Source organism: Phlebotomus papatasi, chromosome 5, assembly GCF_024763615.1.
Source record: "Phlebotomus papatasi isolate M1 chromosome 5, Ppap_2.1, whole genome shotgun sequence".
In the NCBI taxonomy this organism is placed as follows: Eukaryota; Metazoa; Arthropoda; class Insecta; order Diptera; family Psychodidae; genus Phlebotomus; species Phlebotomus papatasi.
In genome coordinates, this window is record NC_077226.1 from 4,384,170 (window position 1) to 4,403,067 (window position 18,898).

Here is an 18,898-nt window from a genome sequence, read left to right on the forward strand (position 1 = left end):
AAGAAAACTCATTTGTTTTCCAAGTTCTATCGAGTACTTTTTATAAAGTCAATACCCATAAGTATCCTATAGATCGCATAAAATTGTAATATACTATCGTGGTTTTTGGAATAGTGTCTCAAAGTCAAAACATGAAAAAGTGTCCCAAACCTCCCCGGTCTCCCCTAGTATATTTTTTTTTTATAAATTATACCCTCAGACGATTCCGGGACATCACGCCTTATGATACTCGCTTGATTCTCGCGCGAGCGCTTCTTCTTCCTTTTTTTCATTACGGTGCAGAGCTTTTCTTTGCGGCGGATAGTGACACAATTCGTCGCTTAACAGTCGCTTTTAATAATTGTGTCAGGTATATTTGCGGCTTAAATCGCCGTGACCACATTACTCCTCATCGCAATGTATTTGTTGGTTGTGACCTGACTTCTCTTCTGAACATGAGAGCAGTGCTCTTTTTGTTCAAATTGTTGCTTTTTGGACGTCCTGAGTACCTATCGAATCTTCTTGTTAGGGGGGGTTCGGCAAGGGTTCGGGGACTTATAGTACCTAAATCTAACAGTGACTGCCTTTATCGCACACTGTTTGTAAAGGGCATAGTACTTCACAACTCCATTCCGGCTAATAGCCGTAACTCTGCGGATGCTATTAGGCGGCATTTTCAGGCTGAGCCTTGAGAAATTATCGCCTAAATTTTTCTTCTTTTTGTTTATTTTTCATTCTTTTTTCTCTTTTTGATGTATTAATTTTTTTTGTAATTTTTTTTTCTTTTTTCTTTTTTTCACAATTGTAAGAGGGATGACCCTATTATTGTGAATTAAATAAACTATTATTATTACTATTATTATTAAATAAATTCACAATATTTTTTGATAAAATTAGACAAAAAAAATTAAATTTATTGTTCAGAAAAGGTTTAAGAATGCATATTATTCATAATATATTATAAATATGATTTTTTAAAATTTTTGTGAATTTTCAATTTTTTGCTTTATTTTTTAATGTCAAATGTGGTTATTGTAAGAATCATAAAATTGTAATAATGGAAAAGGTTAACCTTAGCTTCTACTCAAACTCAGCAAAGACAAAAACCAAGTGCATTAAAGTCTCTCACTCGATTGGGGAAAAAGAATAACTTTGCTAACGAATAACGCTGGGCTCTCAGAATTTAAAAAAAAACAGACGGTTAATATTAGTTTCCGTACGTCTACTACTGACCTTTGTCCCTCTCTGAGATCTTGTACGGTGAATGTTGTATTTGGTGTTGGATAGTTATTGCACCTGTGCCAATCGCCACCTCTCTCCTTCTTCTCCACGTAGTATCCACTGATTGGACGTCCGCCTGAGTAGTCTGGTGGACGCCATTGGATTGTGGCTGAATTTGGGGTGTAGGAGACAATATTTGGGCGTTCGGGGGCATCGGGAACATCATAGGGGCTCTTAGCTAGCACTGGTTTACCCACCAATGCCTCAGACACCCCGTAGATATTCTCAGCCCTCACACGGAATTCATAACGTTGACCTTCAGTCAGTCCGCGAGCCGTGAAGGTGGTCCGAGGACAGAAACCTGGCACTGTACGCCATCTATCGGTACCAGCCTCAGCCACCTCCACAATATAACCACTGATATCACCACCCCCATCATCAAGGGGTGGACTCCATGCCAGTGAGACGCTCTCCTGTGTCGTGGCGCTGTACGTGAGTGGACCCTGTGGTGGTCCTGGTTTATCCACAACAATCACATCCACCGTTCCTTCGTCCTTACCAAAGTCATTGGTGGCTGTGATGTTGTATTGACCTGAATCCGCACGCACGGACGCCTCAACACGAAGAGCCGTCTTCTCCCAGTCTGTCTCTATGGCCACACGCCCTGTCTCCGGCACCCGAACCCCACCACGTTTCCACTCAACCACCGGCTGGGGTGCTCCACTCAGCGGAATTTCTACATTTATCGGTTCTCCGGCACGAACTTTTATCTAAAAACACACAAAAATACATAGTCATTATTGACAGAATGCATCTACTGCCATCACAAAATACCAACCTTTCGACCAAATAGAGCATCTAGTCTAAGTTTAGGCGCCTCCTTCATGGGACGTGCTGCAAATGCTGCCGATGCATCACTTGGTTTACCAGCTCCAGCTGCATTAACAGCTGATACCCTATATTCATACTGATGACCCTCCTGTACACGATCATCACGATATTCGGGAAATGGTACAGGTTCCTTTGACACTTTAATCCACCTACCAGTGGCCAAATCTCTCCTTTCGACCTCATAACCAACAATTGGTGAACCACCATTGCTAATTGGCTTAGCCCATTTAATGGTAATGTGATCTTTATCACTGTCAACAAGTTCGGGTTTACCTGGTTTACCAGGTACATCATATTGATTTCTCGCCACAGTTGGTTTATCCGTGACCAATGGATCTGATCTACCTTGAAGATTTTCAGCCATTACACGGAATTCATATTTTGTACCTTCTTGGAGTCTTGGTACAAGGGCATGTGTCTTCCTTGGATTAACATGGGTAACAGCTGGTACCCAACCACCACCATGTGTCAAATCACGCTTCTCAATTACATAACCTGTCACTTCACTACCACCATTGTCAACTGGTGGTTTCCACGATAGTGTTACACTCTGTGCTGTGATCTCTTCGTAGTCAAGTGGTGCCTGTGGTGGTCCAGGACGATCCAAAACAATCACCTACAAATAATCAAGAAAAATGACATGTAATTTGTATTGTATTTATTTTCCCAATCCAAAGCTATGGTTGCATCTACCGCCGTCTTACCATAACCGACCACACCAGGTAAACGGCAGAAATCCGTGGTGTATTGATCGTATAAGTTAGCTCATATGATCGAGATTCAAATGAAGTTCATTTATAAATTAAAAAAAAAAAATGAATTGATCTCATTTGGTAAGGTTAGGGAAGGAATGGAATTAAGTAGCAACGGGCTTCAAAGAAGCACGAATTATTACCACTGAGTGTGGGAATATCTCACAAAATGGTGTTGGAATTCGAGTGCGATTACTGACTGAGTGAAATGATACTGTGAAGATTGACTCTATCGCGAATAGTGGTAAAGCACTATTTTCTCGCGGATTCTCGCGGGGCTCGAATTTTTTCACGGATTTTCGCGGGATCCGAAAATTTCTGCGGGTTTTCGCAGAGCACGAATTTTTCCCGGGGCGCGTATTTTTTCGCGGATTTTCGCGGATTCTCGCTGGTCGTGTATTTTTCGCGTGAATTTTCCTTGCGGATTTTCGCGGGGTGCGAATTCTTTCACGGATTTTCGCGGGATCCAAAAATTTTCACGGGCTTTCGCGGGACAAGAATTTTTTCGCGGATTTTTGTGTGACGAGTTTTTTTTCGCGGATTTTTACGGGGCGTGTACTTTTCGCGGATTTTCGTGGAGCGCGTATTTTCTCTGAGATTTTTGCGCGTCGAGAATTTTTTCGCGGATTTTCGCTTATCGTGAATTTTTTCACGGATTTTCGCGGTGTCCGAAAATATCTATGGATTTTCGCAGGGTACGAATTTTTCGCGGATTTTCGCGGGGCGCGCATTTTTCGTGGATTTTTACGGGGCGTGTACTTTTCGCGGATTTTCGTGGGGCCGCGTATTTTCTCGCGGATTTTCCCGGGTCGAGAATTTTTTCGCGGATTCTCACGGGGTGCGTATTTTTCGCGGATTTTTACGGGGCGCGAATTTCATCGCGGATTTACGCGGGGCGCGTATTTTTCACATTTTTCGGCGTGTATCTTTTGCGTATTTTCATGGGGCGCGTATTTTCTCGCGGATTTTCGGGGGTCGAGAACTTTTTTTTGCGGATTTTCGCGGGTCGCGATTTTTTCGCGGATTTTCGCGGGGTCCGAAGATTTCTGCTGATTTTCGCAGGGCACGAATTTTTTCAAGGATTTTCGCGGAGCGCGTCTTTTTCCCCCATTTTTACAGGTCGCATATTTTTTCGCGGCTTGTCACAAGTCATGTATTTTTTCACAGATTTTCGCGGGTCGCGATTTTTTCGCGGATTTTCGCGGGGTCCGAAAATTCCCACGGATTTTCGCGGGGTACGACTTTTTTCGCGTATTTTCGCGGGTCGCATATTTTTTCGCGGATTCTCACGGGGTGCATATTTTTCACACAGATCTTGACGGATTTTCGCGGGACGCGAATTGTTTTGCGGGGCGGGATTTTTTTTTCTCAAATTTTCGGGTAGCGCATATTTTTTCACTGATTTTCACGGGGTGTGTATTTTTCGCAGATTTTCGCGGGGAGCATATTTTTTCGCAGATTCTCACGGGTCGCGAATTTTTTCACGGATTTTCGCAGGATCCGAAAATTTCTGTGGATTTTCTCACAGTACGAATTTTTCGCGGATTTTCGCGAGTCGCGAATTTCTCCCCGGATTTTCGCAGGGCGCGGATTTTTGTGTAGCGCATATTTTTTCGAGCACTTTCGCGAAGCGCGAATTTTTTCGCGGATCCTCGTACGGGTTGCGTATTTTTTCGCCGATTTTCGATGATTTTCGCTGGATGCGAACTTTTTCGCGGAATTTCGCGGGACGTGAATTTTGTCGTGGATTTTTACGGGGCGCGAAATTTTTGTGGGATTTTCGCGGAGCCAAATTTTTTCGCGAATTTTCGCGGGTCGTTTTTTTTCGCGCACTTTCGCGGGGCGCGTATTTCTTGTGGATAATGAATATCTTCGCAGATTCTCACGGGTCGCTGATAAAAGTTTTTAAATAGATGTAAAGTTGAGGCATCTATCTTTCATAGTTTCCGAGATAGTCGACTTTAAAGATATTCAGACACTTTTATGCATTTCTCATCCAATTTTCCTTATTAATAAGGATAATATGTTACATACAGTTTAAGAATTATTAAACGAAATTTGCATTATTTATGTATAAATATCGTTCGGTTTACCGCAATATAAATTTGCAATGAAGGAATCACTGGCTTTCTAGTCTCTTAGCAACAACGGTGGTAGTATGACTTTTAAATAAATTAACTTTTAATCGCAATTCAGAGGTCTTAATGTATGGTAACGTGTGAATAAAGTCTGTGCGAAAAGTACAAAATTCATGGCGGAGAATACCAAAAACCTTCTCATAGAATCTACTTACACTAAATGTTCCCTGATCCTCTCCATTAACATTCTGCAACTTAAGATGATACTCCCCAGAATCAGCTCGTTGGCAGTTAACCGTATGGACAACGGTATGATGTCCAACAGATGTTATGGTTGTCCTATCATTGGTCATTAGGACCTTACCACCGACCGTCCATGTAACATCTGGCGGTGGTTCACCTTCAAAGCGAATATCAACATGGAGAACAAGACCAGCACGTATACGAACATCCTGAAGTGGTGTAATAATTCGTGGTGGTACATTCCTGGCACGAGCTGTAACTTTGTCTGATGCCTCACTCGGTTCACTCTGTCCAGCCTTATTGACAGCTATCACACGGAATTCATACTCTTGACCCTCTGTTAGTTCGGGAACTGTGGCTTTGCAGGTATTTGTTGGAACATGTGCAGCTGTCACCCAATACGGACTACCCTTCTCCTTCTTCTGAATAATATAACCAGTAACTGGTGCACCACCATCATGTGGTGGTGGTGTCCAACTCAAATCAACATGATCCTTATCCCAATCATCAATTGATGGTTTTCCTGGTGCCTGTGGTTCATCACACTCATTCTTAGCCACAATACTCTTGGCAGCTTCCAGTGGTTCACTCTCACCAATTGCATTGACAGCCTTCACACGGAACAGATACTCCTTCCTATATAAAATGGATTTAAGAAATGGTTTTTGCAGAAATCTATTTTGCCAGAAATGTATTTGCCAGAAATCTATTTGTAGAAAATTTAAACTTACTTGTGAATGAGTCTCGTGATGTCATGCGTGAGGGTTGTACTCATACCAGCATCACTCCATGTACCCCTCGATAAATCCATCTTTTCAATGACATAATGCAAAATAGGTGAACCACCATCATCTTTCGGTGTACCCCAGCGCAATGAGCAACCTTCCTTGTGAATACCAGATATCTCTAATGGTCCTTCGGGCTTAGACGGTCTATCCAGGACCGTAACATTGGCTGATGCTGTACACGAACCAAGTTCATTGGTTATCGTCAGATTGTAGCGTCCTTCGTCAGATCGCACAGAAAATGGTATTTCCAGGCTCAGTTGACCACCAAATAATTGCATATCGACTCTTGGTCCTGCCTCCAGTACCTTGCCATTCACTGTCCATGTGACCGTTGGCCTAGGAGATGCTTCAATGGGTAACTGGAACTTTATCTTCTTGCCTGCATGAACGGTCTGCAAGAAAAAAAGGAGAACGTTTTAAATTAATCCAAATATGGCCTCAAATCTTAGACTATGATCAATGTCTGGATCAAAAATACTCACCTGATCCTGCAGTAGACTCTTGTCAAAGGATGGCGCCACATAGCGTGCCTTTGCAACAACTGGTGCTGATGCATCTGACGGTTCTCCAGGTCCACCCTTATTGACAGCTATCACACGGAATTCATACTCTTCACCTTCAGTTAGATCAGGAACACTGGCTTTGCAGTCATCGGGTCCAACTTCAGCTGCCTTTTCCCATGTTCCAAATCTTGGACGTTTCTCAATGATATATGCTTTAATTGGTGCTCCGCCATCTTTTTTCGGTGGTGTCCATTCCAAATCAACACGATTCTTATCCCAATCTGTCACCTGTGGCGTTCCTGGTTTCTCTGGTCGTCCAAATGGATCTTTAGCTGTGATTGGTTGACTCGTGGCCAATGGTGCACTTTCACCTTGTTTATTGACAGCCCTCACACGGAAGGTATAGTCATGACCTTCAATTAGATTATCAGCCTTAATATGTGGCTGTTGACATTCACCAACTGGCACCCATCGCATCGTTTCAGCATCCATCTTTTCCACCACATAGTGACTTATCTCTGAGCCACCATCATCCTTTGGTGGCTTCCAACTCAATGAAACACCAGATTTTGTTACATTATCCACCCTTAGTGGTCCTTCGGGTGCTCCTGGTACATCCAAAACTGTCACCTTGACATCAGCTTTGTCTGTTCCATTTGAATTTCTTGCTACCAGTGTATAGGTACCACTATCGGCACGTTTAGCATCAATCACACGGATTTTCGTTCTGTTAACCCCAAAACAAAAAAAAAAAAAAATAAATAAATAAACAATAAAAAAAGAAAATTAGATCAGGAAATTTTCGGGTAAACCATTTCTGAAAATGTAGTTCCTGAAAGGACAATGGGCAAAAGCGATCTACGGTGCGACCACCAATGAGACCTATAGCATTGAATAGGTTATGGTTTTGTTCCGGAACCAAAGTTCTAACTCATGAAAAACAGTAGATTGTAACATAAATTCTCTAATTACTAATATTTATAACAAACATGTTCCTACTATTAGAATTCTTGTACCTCCTAACTCTTCGCCATGGTTCAACTCAGGCATCATTCCTAAAGCTCGCGAGCACGATAGGTATTACAGAAGATGGCGTCGCTCTCGACAAGAGCAAGGATACCTTCGTAGGTATCGATCTTTGCGGCGAGTAGTCCAAAGAATGATAAAATCATCTAAAAAATTATTCTTCACGCGTCAGCTTAATCCAAACCTTCCTTCAAATATGCTTTGGAAAAATATAAATAAGCTGGGAATTACAGCGAAATGCACCACTGAAACATCTACTAATCTTACCGCAAACGCGTTAAACGCCTTTTTTGTTGGCAACACCACATTTCCCTCATGCCAAGGGGGAGATATTAGCTTGGAAGTGGTGTACACTGAGGTGGAAGTACACTGCGGAAGTGGAAGTCTCAAAAATGAAGTGATTTATGCGTTTTCATTTAATTACAGTAGAAAAAGTACTTCTGAGTATATAGCATAATTAAAGATTGTCCTGAGGGTTAAATTCAAGGGGGAGATATTAGGGTTGGAAGTAGTGTACGGTTGAAAATGAACTGCTTGGAAGTCTTTGGAAATGGAAGTGCCCGAATATAAGATCTGTATTTTTCGGACTACAGTAATTTTAGTTGAGATTTTTAATTCGAACGGCAGTGTAATTTGAAAAGATTTTTTTACAAGTTCGGTTATGACAATGAAATGGGACAAATATGCTCAAATTTATTACAGCTTTATTTGGGTAGTAATTTTTCCGATGAAATATTCAGCTGAAAAATAATTTTCCATGAATTTCAAATTCAAAATTGCTCGTAAATACAGTAGACTTTCACTAATTCGGCTCTTTTAAGATCCGGATTACTTTATAATTCGAGCAGAAGTTGAATTTGAAAAAAGTTTGTTGACATTTTTCAAGTTTGATAATGCGATTATCAAATGAAGCAAATACAGTAGACTCTTCGATATCCGGCTGACTGGGGGACAAAATGACATTTAGGCTTTTGAATGATCAACGGTTTTTCTATTTTGTGCAGTGTGAATTTATTTTCTGTCTGACAAAGAAAAAGAGAATTTTCTTCATGGTGTGCTTATGTTTCATTTTTTATCACAATTATGTATTAAAAACTTCGATACAATGTTAATAATACTTTAATTCACTCTGGACAAACTTCATGTTTAGTGAAAATAATTTTGAATATATCAACCGCCAGTGTTTGGCAGCTGTCACCCGGATATCGAAGTGCTGGATATCGAAGAGTCTACTGTATGCTAAAATTTGCTATGGTTTGTCTTAGTTTTGATGTGCTTTTGCGTTATTAAGAGGTTTTCATGAAATTTGTAATAGCAATAAGCATGTAAACTCAATATTAGTATGCATATCAACAAAAAATCGTTGCAGTTCAATCAGTTTGATGCCCGAATTTCTCTCTAATTCGGTTGATATATCGGTCCCAAATGCCCGTAATGACATAGCTATTGTAATGACATAGCTATTGCAATTGTCTTTGAATCCTTGCTCTAAAAATGATTAAAAGTGGCTTTGAAAATTATGACATAGGGATTTATTCTTCGAAACATCAAATCCGTTTTAAACGGTCTCTAATATTGATGGTAATATTGTGAGTATCTTTGTGGAAGAAAATTTATCGATAACAGTTGAAAAGATTTATTAAAATAATGGAAAATAGTAATTTGATCGTATCTCCCTTTGTAGAAAAGCTTGGATGTGTTTAACAGTTCGCTACAGGGGTACCATATTTTTCACGGAAAGGAATACGAGAAACTGGATAAATGTGGCCATATTACTCCTGATATGTTGCTATAAAGATCCTTTTCTGAATCTGGATTGGTGACAGGTGATGAGAAATTTCTCTAATACAGTAGACTCTCTCAAATTCGGGTATTTGGGTCCGAAATGTAACCCGAATTAGAGAGAAATTCGGGCGACAAACTTTTTGAAACGCAACGATTTTTTATTCATCTGCATACACATATTGAGTTTACATACTCATATGTCTTATTAATTTCATGAAAACCCCTTAATAATGCAAAATCACATCAAAACTAAGACAAACCATGCCAATTTTAGGCATATTTTTCATTCAATTGATAATCATACTGACACTTGAAAAATTACAACAAACTTTTTGCAAATGTAACTGCTGCCCGAATTAAACAGTAGCCCGATCTTGAAAGAGCCGAATTAGCGAGAGTCTACTGTATAACAATAACGGAAAAGGTCCTGGAAAAATAGCCAAGTTTGTTGCAAAAGTTAATTAGCAATCATTTAAAACCGTTCCCAAGAATACAAAATGTTTTAATTTTAAAGGATTTTGAAGCCAAGGAGAGAATCAAGTTTAATAAAAAGTGAAGACACTTCTAAAGTGCTGAATTAGTTGTTGTACTCGTACTTTTGGTCTCTTACAGACTTTCAAGCGCAGTTTCAATTGTTACAAACTACAATATATTTTTTTTTTAAAAACTCTCTTTTCCAAAAGTAGCTTCCACTGGTCTCTTATGAAAATTCAAAATAAGTATGCAAGAATATCTGTCGCTAGAAATTTAAAATATAAGCATAATGTTAATAATATGCGTAATAATAAATTTCTTGAGATATTTTTTAAAGTTTTCTTAACTAGATTTCTCATCAGATTAAATAAACTATTTATTTCTAAGTATGAGAAGTGCTGGAAGTATTTCCACATTTTCGAGAGTATTGCGAAATTTTGGAAGTGCGAAGGGCTATTCCATACGAATTGTGGAAGTGCCTGGAAGTGGTGTACACATTTTCACCCTAATATCTCCCCCTTGGTTAAATTAATGTTGTTTTTTATTGCAATTATCTTAAATTCCTCAACAAAATTATCATTAAAAAAATTCAAATATCCTTCAACTAATGCCCACTGTTTCAATGGAGCAAACTTAATTGAATGCCTTTCAAATATTTAAATTTTAAATTACAATTTTCAGTTGGATAACTATTGGATGATTGCATAAGTTCGTGGGTCATGCAAGGCAAACTTCAATAGTTAATTTTTTCATAAATATAATTAATATAATCACAAGTATAGTTTGAAATTGATCCTAACACTTGTCGTCGAAAGATATATCAATTCCACTTTTTTTCTTTAAGGAAAATACCTGTTTTTCCTGAAGATGGATCGAAAGGTAGTTTTTGACAGCTCTTAGGAAGGTTATATTTTTATACCTATAACTCTTCGATAGAAATTGGAAGAAATGCTGATCGGAAGCATCAATTAATGAAGATTATTCTAGGTGCTGAAGAACTTCCCACTATACAACTCCTTTGGCACTTTGACAACGTCTGTGATGAGACACACAATTTCACGTTATTGCCTTCGAAAATTATGCTTTTTTCTTTTGGCGAAAAACTGACTTTTCTTAAAAAAAAACTCATCGAAACTAAAAAAAAAATGCTCACAGTTCTTGTCCTCTATGATTATTTCATCGAGTTTAGGTAGCCTAAATTAAACAATTTCCCTGAAATCTCATTAAATTTTCAACATCACCATCGTGAGATGAAGATCAGTTTTTCCAATAGGCTTAACTGTTTTCTTCAGGACATTTTTGACTGTATGCTGTTTTATAGGATCCATTTTTCACCAGTTGTTTCCGATCGATCCAAAAGACTATTTTTCGTAACGAAACGAGGAGAAAAATGGCCACATTCGTTCGGTTCACCTTAAGCACTGCAGTCAAGAAAAATGTGGAACTCATTCTACCGATCTTGGAAACGTATCCAATATTTTGAAAATGACGAAATACAGTCGAATTATTGTTTTCCAACATTTTAACAATCTTTTTAAATATTATGCATAAATTTTCTTCCATTAGGATACTCACAATATCGTTATCAATGATAGAGGCCGTTTAAAATAGCGTTGATCTTTCGAAGGGTAAATCCCTATTTTGAAATTTTCCAGAAAACCTTTTAATTATTCTGAGACCTACAATATGATCAAAATAAACGCCCAAAATTATTTTCCGTGGAAGTTCATCCACTTGGACCTTTCCAAAATTGGCCTAACATTAAATTCTGTAAATATGCCTTTCTGTTTTACATTTTGGAAAAGTCCTCCAAGGGACATGTCGACTTATTTGAAGGATACTCTTGGCATTATGGGAATATAAGATATTATAATCATTCTAGTGCACGTAAAAAGGTTTTAAAAAATTACAGGATTAAGCTATAGAATACATTTTAATAACATCTATGAAAGTGGCCCATGAACTTATGCAATCATCCAATAAAACCAAAGAATAACTAAAATTACAGACAGAGCTTTGGATAATGTAAGATTTTAAGATTAAAAAAAATTTAAGTGATGACACACTGGTTGTTTCTGTGCGCATTTCTTGATTCATTAATTCTATTTGTTTTTTTTTATTTTGAAATTATGTTTGATACTTTTAATATGCTATAGAAAGAGATTATGACCTTATTGTATTCATCGATTTCGGTAGAATCATTACATATTTTGACTTATTTTTCTAACTGTGATTTATTTATTTGTTTTCTTTTGTATGACAGGATATCCTTCGATTAGCGTTGTTCCCATGCCGAGTTTCAGTTTTCTAGGCTATCTACCTTTTCTCAGAGAGGAGTTATAGTGGAAAAAGTCCTCATTTTGTATGGGGACTACAAGATGGAGTGGAGGGAGGGGGAGCCTATATTCATGGTTGAGGTACCTTTCGTAAACATTGGTACCATACCAAGTTTCAGCTTTCTACTTCTTCTCAGAGGAAAGTTAAAACGAAAAAAGTGCACATTTTGTATTGGGGCTACTGGAAGGAGGGGTGGGGGGAGGGAATAGTATCCATTGATAAATAGCTTAAGTCATACATTGACTCCATACCGAATTTCATCATAATCGGATCAGCCCGTTCAGCCGGTCTTGAGTAATTCAACGTCAAAATGGTATTTTTTCGAAAGGATAAAGTCATTTTTACAAGGACTCCCGGTGAATATCGTCCTGGGTCTCGGTAGGGTTTCATCCTACACCATTACCATTAAATCAACTCCCCTATATTTTTGCCCAATGTCCTTTTCCGGGAGGACGTACAGAGAAAGTTGAAAATTAATAAAATGAGTCTTACCTGTAATCTTCATGTGTCACTTTAATTCGATCTGAATTGATGATCATGTTATCCTTGTGTGACCATTCCTTAGTTGGTGGTGGTTCACCAATGACAGGTACGTCAAATTCAAAGTTCTGTCCAGCACGAATTTTGATATTTTGCATGAATTTCCGATCAATTTTCGGTGGTAAATTCTTTGGTCGTGCCACATGAGGTTTAGTTGCTGTACTTGCTTCACCTGGTCCCGCCTTATTGACGGCCCGTACACGAAATTCATACTGTACCCCTTCGACAAGTCCATCAACACGTCCAGCTGGTACATCACCCTCAATTTCAGCCGCCTTATCCCAATCATCACTGTATTTGTCACGTTTTTCAATAATATAGCCCGTTATGGGTGAACCACCATCTGTTTCTGGCCTTGGCCATTCCAATTGAACGAAATCCCGATCAAAATCAACAATTTGTGGTTGTCCGGGTTTACTTGGGGCATCAAATGGATTTTTGGCTTCGTAGGATTTATCTGTGGTAATTGGATCAGATTTACCGTGCTTATTGACAGCACGAACACGGAATTTATATTTGTGATTTGGTGTTAGTCCTTTGACATTGACAGATGTCTCTGGACCATCTGTTTCTTCAGCTGGTACCCATCTACCTGTTGCTTCATCGAATTTCTCAATGACATACTTTTCAATTGGTGCTCCACCATCATCTTCTGGTGGTTGCCATTTCAATGTACAACCATTTGCATGGACATCATCAACTTTGAGGGGACCACGTGGTGGTGCTGGCTTATCGAGAACTGTCACTTTGACATCAGCACTATCGGCACCATTGATATTTTCTGCCGAAATGGTATATGTACCTGTATCTGACCTTACAGCCTGTCTAACAGTCAATTTTGTCGCATAATCAACATGGCTGACTTTTATTCTATCAGATGGTTTAACTTCATGCCTACCAAGACTCCATTTTGTCTTGGGAATCGGTTCACCTGTCACTTTGACATCAAAAGCAAAATTCTGTCCAGCCTTAATTCGTACCTCAATTAAGTTAGTCCTATCGATTCTTGGTGCTTGATTGCGTGGTTTAGCTGTTACTGTACAAACATCTGATGGTTCACCTGGACCAGCAGCATTTACCGCACTCACCCGGAAATCATATACCTGTCCCTCAATCAAATCCGGAACTGTTGCCTTACACTGACTGGGATCAACTTGAGCCACCTTCTCCCATTGACCATATTTATCTTTCTTCTCAATCAAATACCCTGTTACCGGACTACCACCATCTTCAAGGGGTGGTGTCCATGCTAAATCAACATGATCCTTATCCCAATCTGTTGCACGCAAATTACCAACTTTTCCAGGTTCATCAAATGGATTCTTTGCCACAATTGTCTCATCTGTCTCCAATGGTTCACTCTCACCTTCAGCATTAACTGCAGCAACGCGGAATTTGTACTCTTTACCTGGTGTCAATCCTGTAACGTCCATTGATGGTTCTGTAGCACGTCCAACTGGTACCCAACATCCACTTTCAGGATCCATTTTATCCACTTGATAGTACTCAATTGGAGCACCACCATCGTCTTTAGGACGCTTCCATTTGAGTTTGCAACCTTCCTTATGGACATCTGATACCTGTAAAAAAACAATATTCACACAAAAATCAGAAATGGGATCTTTAATTTTTATTTTATATTATTAATAGTAAGAGAAAATTCAGTATGAGAAAAAAAGGATCAAATAAGTTCTTTCTTAAGATTCAGCCTGAAAAAAGCGTCTCGGATGCCATTTGCAGACCTACGCAAATCACTTGGAATGGAGTTAAGGATAACTACACTGGTAAAAATAAATGGTTCACCAGGGATCATTTGAAAAGAATCATGGCCTAAAAGGTTAATTTTCATCAAATCACTTGAATTGAATTGATCAAGGGGGAGATATTAGGGTGAAAATATGTACACCACTTCCAGGCACTTCCACAATTTGCATGGAATAGCCCTTCGCACTTCCAAAATTTCGCAACACTCTCGAAAATGCTGCAATACTTCTAGCACTTCCTGCACTTCATGCACTTCTTACACTTACTAATCAATAATTTATTTAATCTTATGAGAAGTCTAATTAAGAAAACATTAAAAAAAATGTCTGAAGAAATTTATTATTCCGCATATTTCTAACATTTTGCTTATATTTTGAATTTCTAGCGACAGATAATCTTGCATACACGGTAAAAACTTTTGGACACTGACTAAAATATTGGAACAAGTTTTCCTTGGAACAGTTTTTTTTGGAATCAATTTGTACCTAGAGAAGATATTTGTTTGTTCCAAAAAGTTTTCTTCAGAGCTTCGTTACAAAATACTGTTACAATTTTGTTAGTTTTCTTTTGGAACCGTTTTGATACAGTGAAATATCTACAAATTTGAGTTGATTTCGTTTTATACAAATTCGTTCCTGAAATTTGGAACAGAATTTGTTGCACTCGGCTGTTTTGTTCCCACTGTCAGGAACAAATTGGTACATATTTTTTATAAAAATATTATTCCTACATCCGTAACATATTTGTTCCAAAAATTTTCGATGTCCTTGGACGAGGTAATTTTTGGAATGAATTTGTTACTCATATGGGGAATCTTTTTGTTCCCATTGTCGGGAACAAATCCGTGTAAGTGATTTCGTCTTACAGTTAACTCTTTCGTCTCCTTTGGGACTCTGGGTACCCATGGAAAAAAGATTTTTTTTTGGACTATTTAGAATCTAACTAACAATTACAGATTACATAAATTCGAAAAACATTTTTTTCTTAAATTTTCAAAAAAATTGTTCAAACTTTATGGGTTTTATGGGTACTCTCGTCCGCAAGAATCTTGAGGTCAAATGTAAGGTTATCCCGGCAATGCCCGCCATTTGCTTTTTGACACCAACCTTGTAAGAAAATTCCAAGCGGGAGCGACATTTTTGCCAATATGGCCGATAATTTTGACATTTGGCATCGCGGAAGATTGCTTTTAGGGAAGTTTTTCCTATTCTTCCAGATTTTGGTGAATTCTGATTGTCCAGGAAGTGTTTTTTTTTGGCTCTTGAGAAAACTTAATGTGTCTGCAATAACATCGTGATGAAAGAAATGTGTGTTAAACTGTTATTGTGTGAAGTATTTTGAGGAATCTGTTGACAAGCAGGAGCTGGGTGTCCTTTTTAGCACTTCCTGGACATCCCACAAGATACTGGTCAATAATTCTTCTTGTTTTAGTGATCAACATTGTAAAGGAGTCATTTGACATGCAAAAATAATTCACAAAATTGATATTATTGGCTTTTGGAAAATTGAAGTTTGTCCAAGTTTGTATCCTTTGCGTTCTTTAGGGGACGAGAGTACCCTTGAGTTTTTCAATTTCTCAGAGAAGGAAAAAATTCTTTCTCTGTAAAAGTATCATATTTGACCACTAAGACTTACAATAAAGTGAGTTTTACTGAAATTCGTTCGCTGGATATTTTGTGGTCCGGAAAGAGTTAACGATTAAAGCATTTAATATACAAAAATATTAAAAAAACGTTAAAACGGCTTGTATTTTGGAAAAGGTTTTCCTTTTTTTTCGTCCTGAGGGCCCCACTCAAAATCGTTATTTTATTTATAATATTGCTAAGAATCGCTTAATACAATAAGAAAAAATTAATAAAACAATGTGCTCAATCCCAAAAGTAGTTTCGCATAATTTACTCACATTAATAACGTTTTTTAATGGTCTAGCTTATGGAGAAATGCATTGTGATCTCGGGTTTTAAAATGTCTTTTGCATATTTTTTATTCTATATTTTTGTTAAATATAGGGGAGACTGGGGCAAAACATGTCAAAACGCATATTTAATTCTTTAACGAGCTCTGAGAAAACTTAAACGTTTTATAATGGGCATGTTCTTATAGGAAACTTACTGCTCTATAACATTGCAGAAGACTATTTTTCTCTATCTCGAAAGAAATGTAATTTTCGAATCATTTTCTAAAAGTCGATTTTGTGGAGATTCTCAAAATTGCTGGGGCAAATTTTGTCAGTCTTCGGATAATTTGTGACGTTTTACTCTCGCAAACGTTAAAAATATCAAATAGACATATTTTTATAGGAAATTTATTCCTCTACAACTTTTTCGAAGATAATTTTCCTCTATCTTAACGAGAAGTGTGTTTAAATTCAGCTAATCAGTATTGATATTTTCTGTAAGCCAAATATTCCAAAAATAAGGCTCAAAATTTCATTATTTTTTATTTTACATAATCCTTCCTCGAACCCCTTGAAACTTTGTGAGTTTAAGAAGGTTCATGAAGGCTATCTATAATAAAAATTTCAAGCCTCGATCTCTTTTATTTTAGAAAATAGTGAATATTGAAATTTTCGTTTTGACAAATTTTACCCCAGTCTCCCCTACTTAGATAACTGTTTTGAATCAGAGTTCAAATAACTCAAAATTTCAATGATATTATATTTCACTGAAGTTGTCTGATTCAAGTGGAGGATATAGGGGGTAGCAAAAAAACAATTTTGATGGGGCCTTTCCCATGAACAGCTCTCTTAAATAAATTTGTAAATACGTTTTTTTTTTTAAGTTTATAAGACACCTAAGACGATTAATTTTATCTATTGGATCCACTGAGACTCTTTAAGATCAGTATTTTAACCATACATTGGTTTAACTTATTCAAATTTTTTACAATTCAACTCTAAGTAAAAGAGATTACAAACTAGTCATTTTTATTATAATTTGAAACTTTTTAACTCTACTGAACAAATTTTTATTTTGAGAAATAGTGATTTTAGAATCTCAATATGGGAAATAAATTAAATATTTACAATTTTAAGCCATATTTGGATATATTAATTGCTCCCAATGTGTCGAGTAGAGGCCATTAGACCTGACCTCAAAAATTTAAATTACATTATAGTATTTTTTTTTACATGTTTTGAAAACTTAATTTTTTTTGCCAAATTCTTGTGCAAAACCTAATTTTCAAAATCTTCAAAATATGTTTTTAAAGGAATTTTGGGTAAAATTTTGATCAACTTTTCTCAAAGGAAGGTACAATGTCGCCTACAAAGAAGTATTAGAAAATATCTCGCTAAAGCTTTTCTCATTATGCCCTAAACTAAGATAATCAAAATAGGGTTAGCATTGAATTTTTGAAAAAAAAAATCAAAAAGCTTTTGAGATTCGTAAAGAGCATTTTCCATTCCGTTTTTGATCAATTTCCCATAATTTTCTACAAGGAAAAGTTATCTTGGTGGCTTTTGCAAGCTTTCAGCTTACGAAATCCTCCGAAAGATTGAATTTAATTTAAATTTTTAATTTTAAACACATAAAAGAACATTTTTATTCTCGTTTGGGCCTTTCACCTGTATCTGCAACTGTCATATCATAGGCAAAAAACCGAGGGGCTGTACTGTTTGTTATTCCCTCTGTCCCGAAATAAGTCGTACATGCTTTCATAATAAAATGTACTATGCAAATGTACGACTTATTTCGGGACAGAGTGAGTATTTTTTTTCAATAGAGTTCGAGTCGTTTCGAGTAGTAAAAGAAAAGTCGTAGGTTTCACGTAAACTTAAAGTTGCTTAAATTTACTTGTAGCATTGAATAACGATATATATTATATAAAATTTTAAAGTTGCGATTTTTGGGGTCCCCACAAATGGGCATTGGGCCTCCACATTTCTAAATCCGGCCCTGACTGAAATGCACTAGTAATCCTTTGAAAACGAAACTACTTGCAAATTTACTTGACAATTCACTTATAATAATAAGAATTATTCACTAGAATCGCCAAAATTGGCTTAAGTCGCGAGTTAGCTTCCATCTCACAAATAATTGTAATTAACAATAATTATTGGACGTGTACTGAGACATGAATTTACAAATAGTTTTATTTTCAGAGAAGTATTAGTCCCTTTTAGTAGAAATATCTGCTTCAAAACCCACGAAAGTTATGTTTTGTGAATAACAGTAAATACTAAGCCTCGTTTATCCCGAACGTTGTCTCGTACCACCAAAATTTGAATTTATAAAACTATGTTAAGGCCTGTGGTCTTGTATTGTGAATGCTGGATAATAAAAAACCTTAACGAAGATAGGTTGAACTGCTTCAAAAGAAAATTCCGCGACGTTTTTAATGGACCTGTATCATGAATTGTATGATTTATTCAACGATCATACAATTGTCGGCATTGCAAAATCATTCTAGCTCAGATAGACAGGCCATTATAATGAGGATACCAAATAACAGGGTTCGTTAGGAAGATCTTCGAAGGACATCAGCTGAATCCACGACGGTCGGTAGACCGAGGAAAA

The 18,898-nt window shown here is 37.4% G+C and overlaps 1 protein-coding gene across 16 annotated transcripts in view; it reads right to left on the bottom strand.

Moving 5' to 3' along the window:
• Window positions 1–526: 526 nt before the first annotated feature.
• LOC129808827 (twitchin) overlaps window positions 527–18,898 on the bottom strand; it is a 182,519-nt gene continuing 164,147 nt past the window's right edge. For all 16 annotated transcript variants that reach the window (XM_055858737.1, XM_055858741.1, XM_055858739.1 and 13 more), the window contains 6 exons: window positions 12,570–14,197; window positions 6,435–7,182; window positions 5,896–6,344; window positions 5,137–5,800; window positions 2,039–2,707; window positions 527–1,970 (listed from right to left, as the gene is read on the bottom strand). In XM_055858737.1, the coding sequence (XP_055714712.1) occupies window positions 1,095–1,970; window positions 2,039–2,707; window positions 5,137–5,800; window positions 5,896–6,344; window positions 6,435–7,182; window positions 12,570–14,197 (5,034 nt within the window). In that variant the 3' untranslated portion in view covers window positions 527–1,094. The remainder of the gene's footprint in view (window positions 1,971–2,038; window positions 2,708–5,136; window positions 5,801–5,895; window positions 6,345–6,434; window positions 7,183–12,569; window positions 14,198–18,898) is intronic.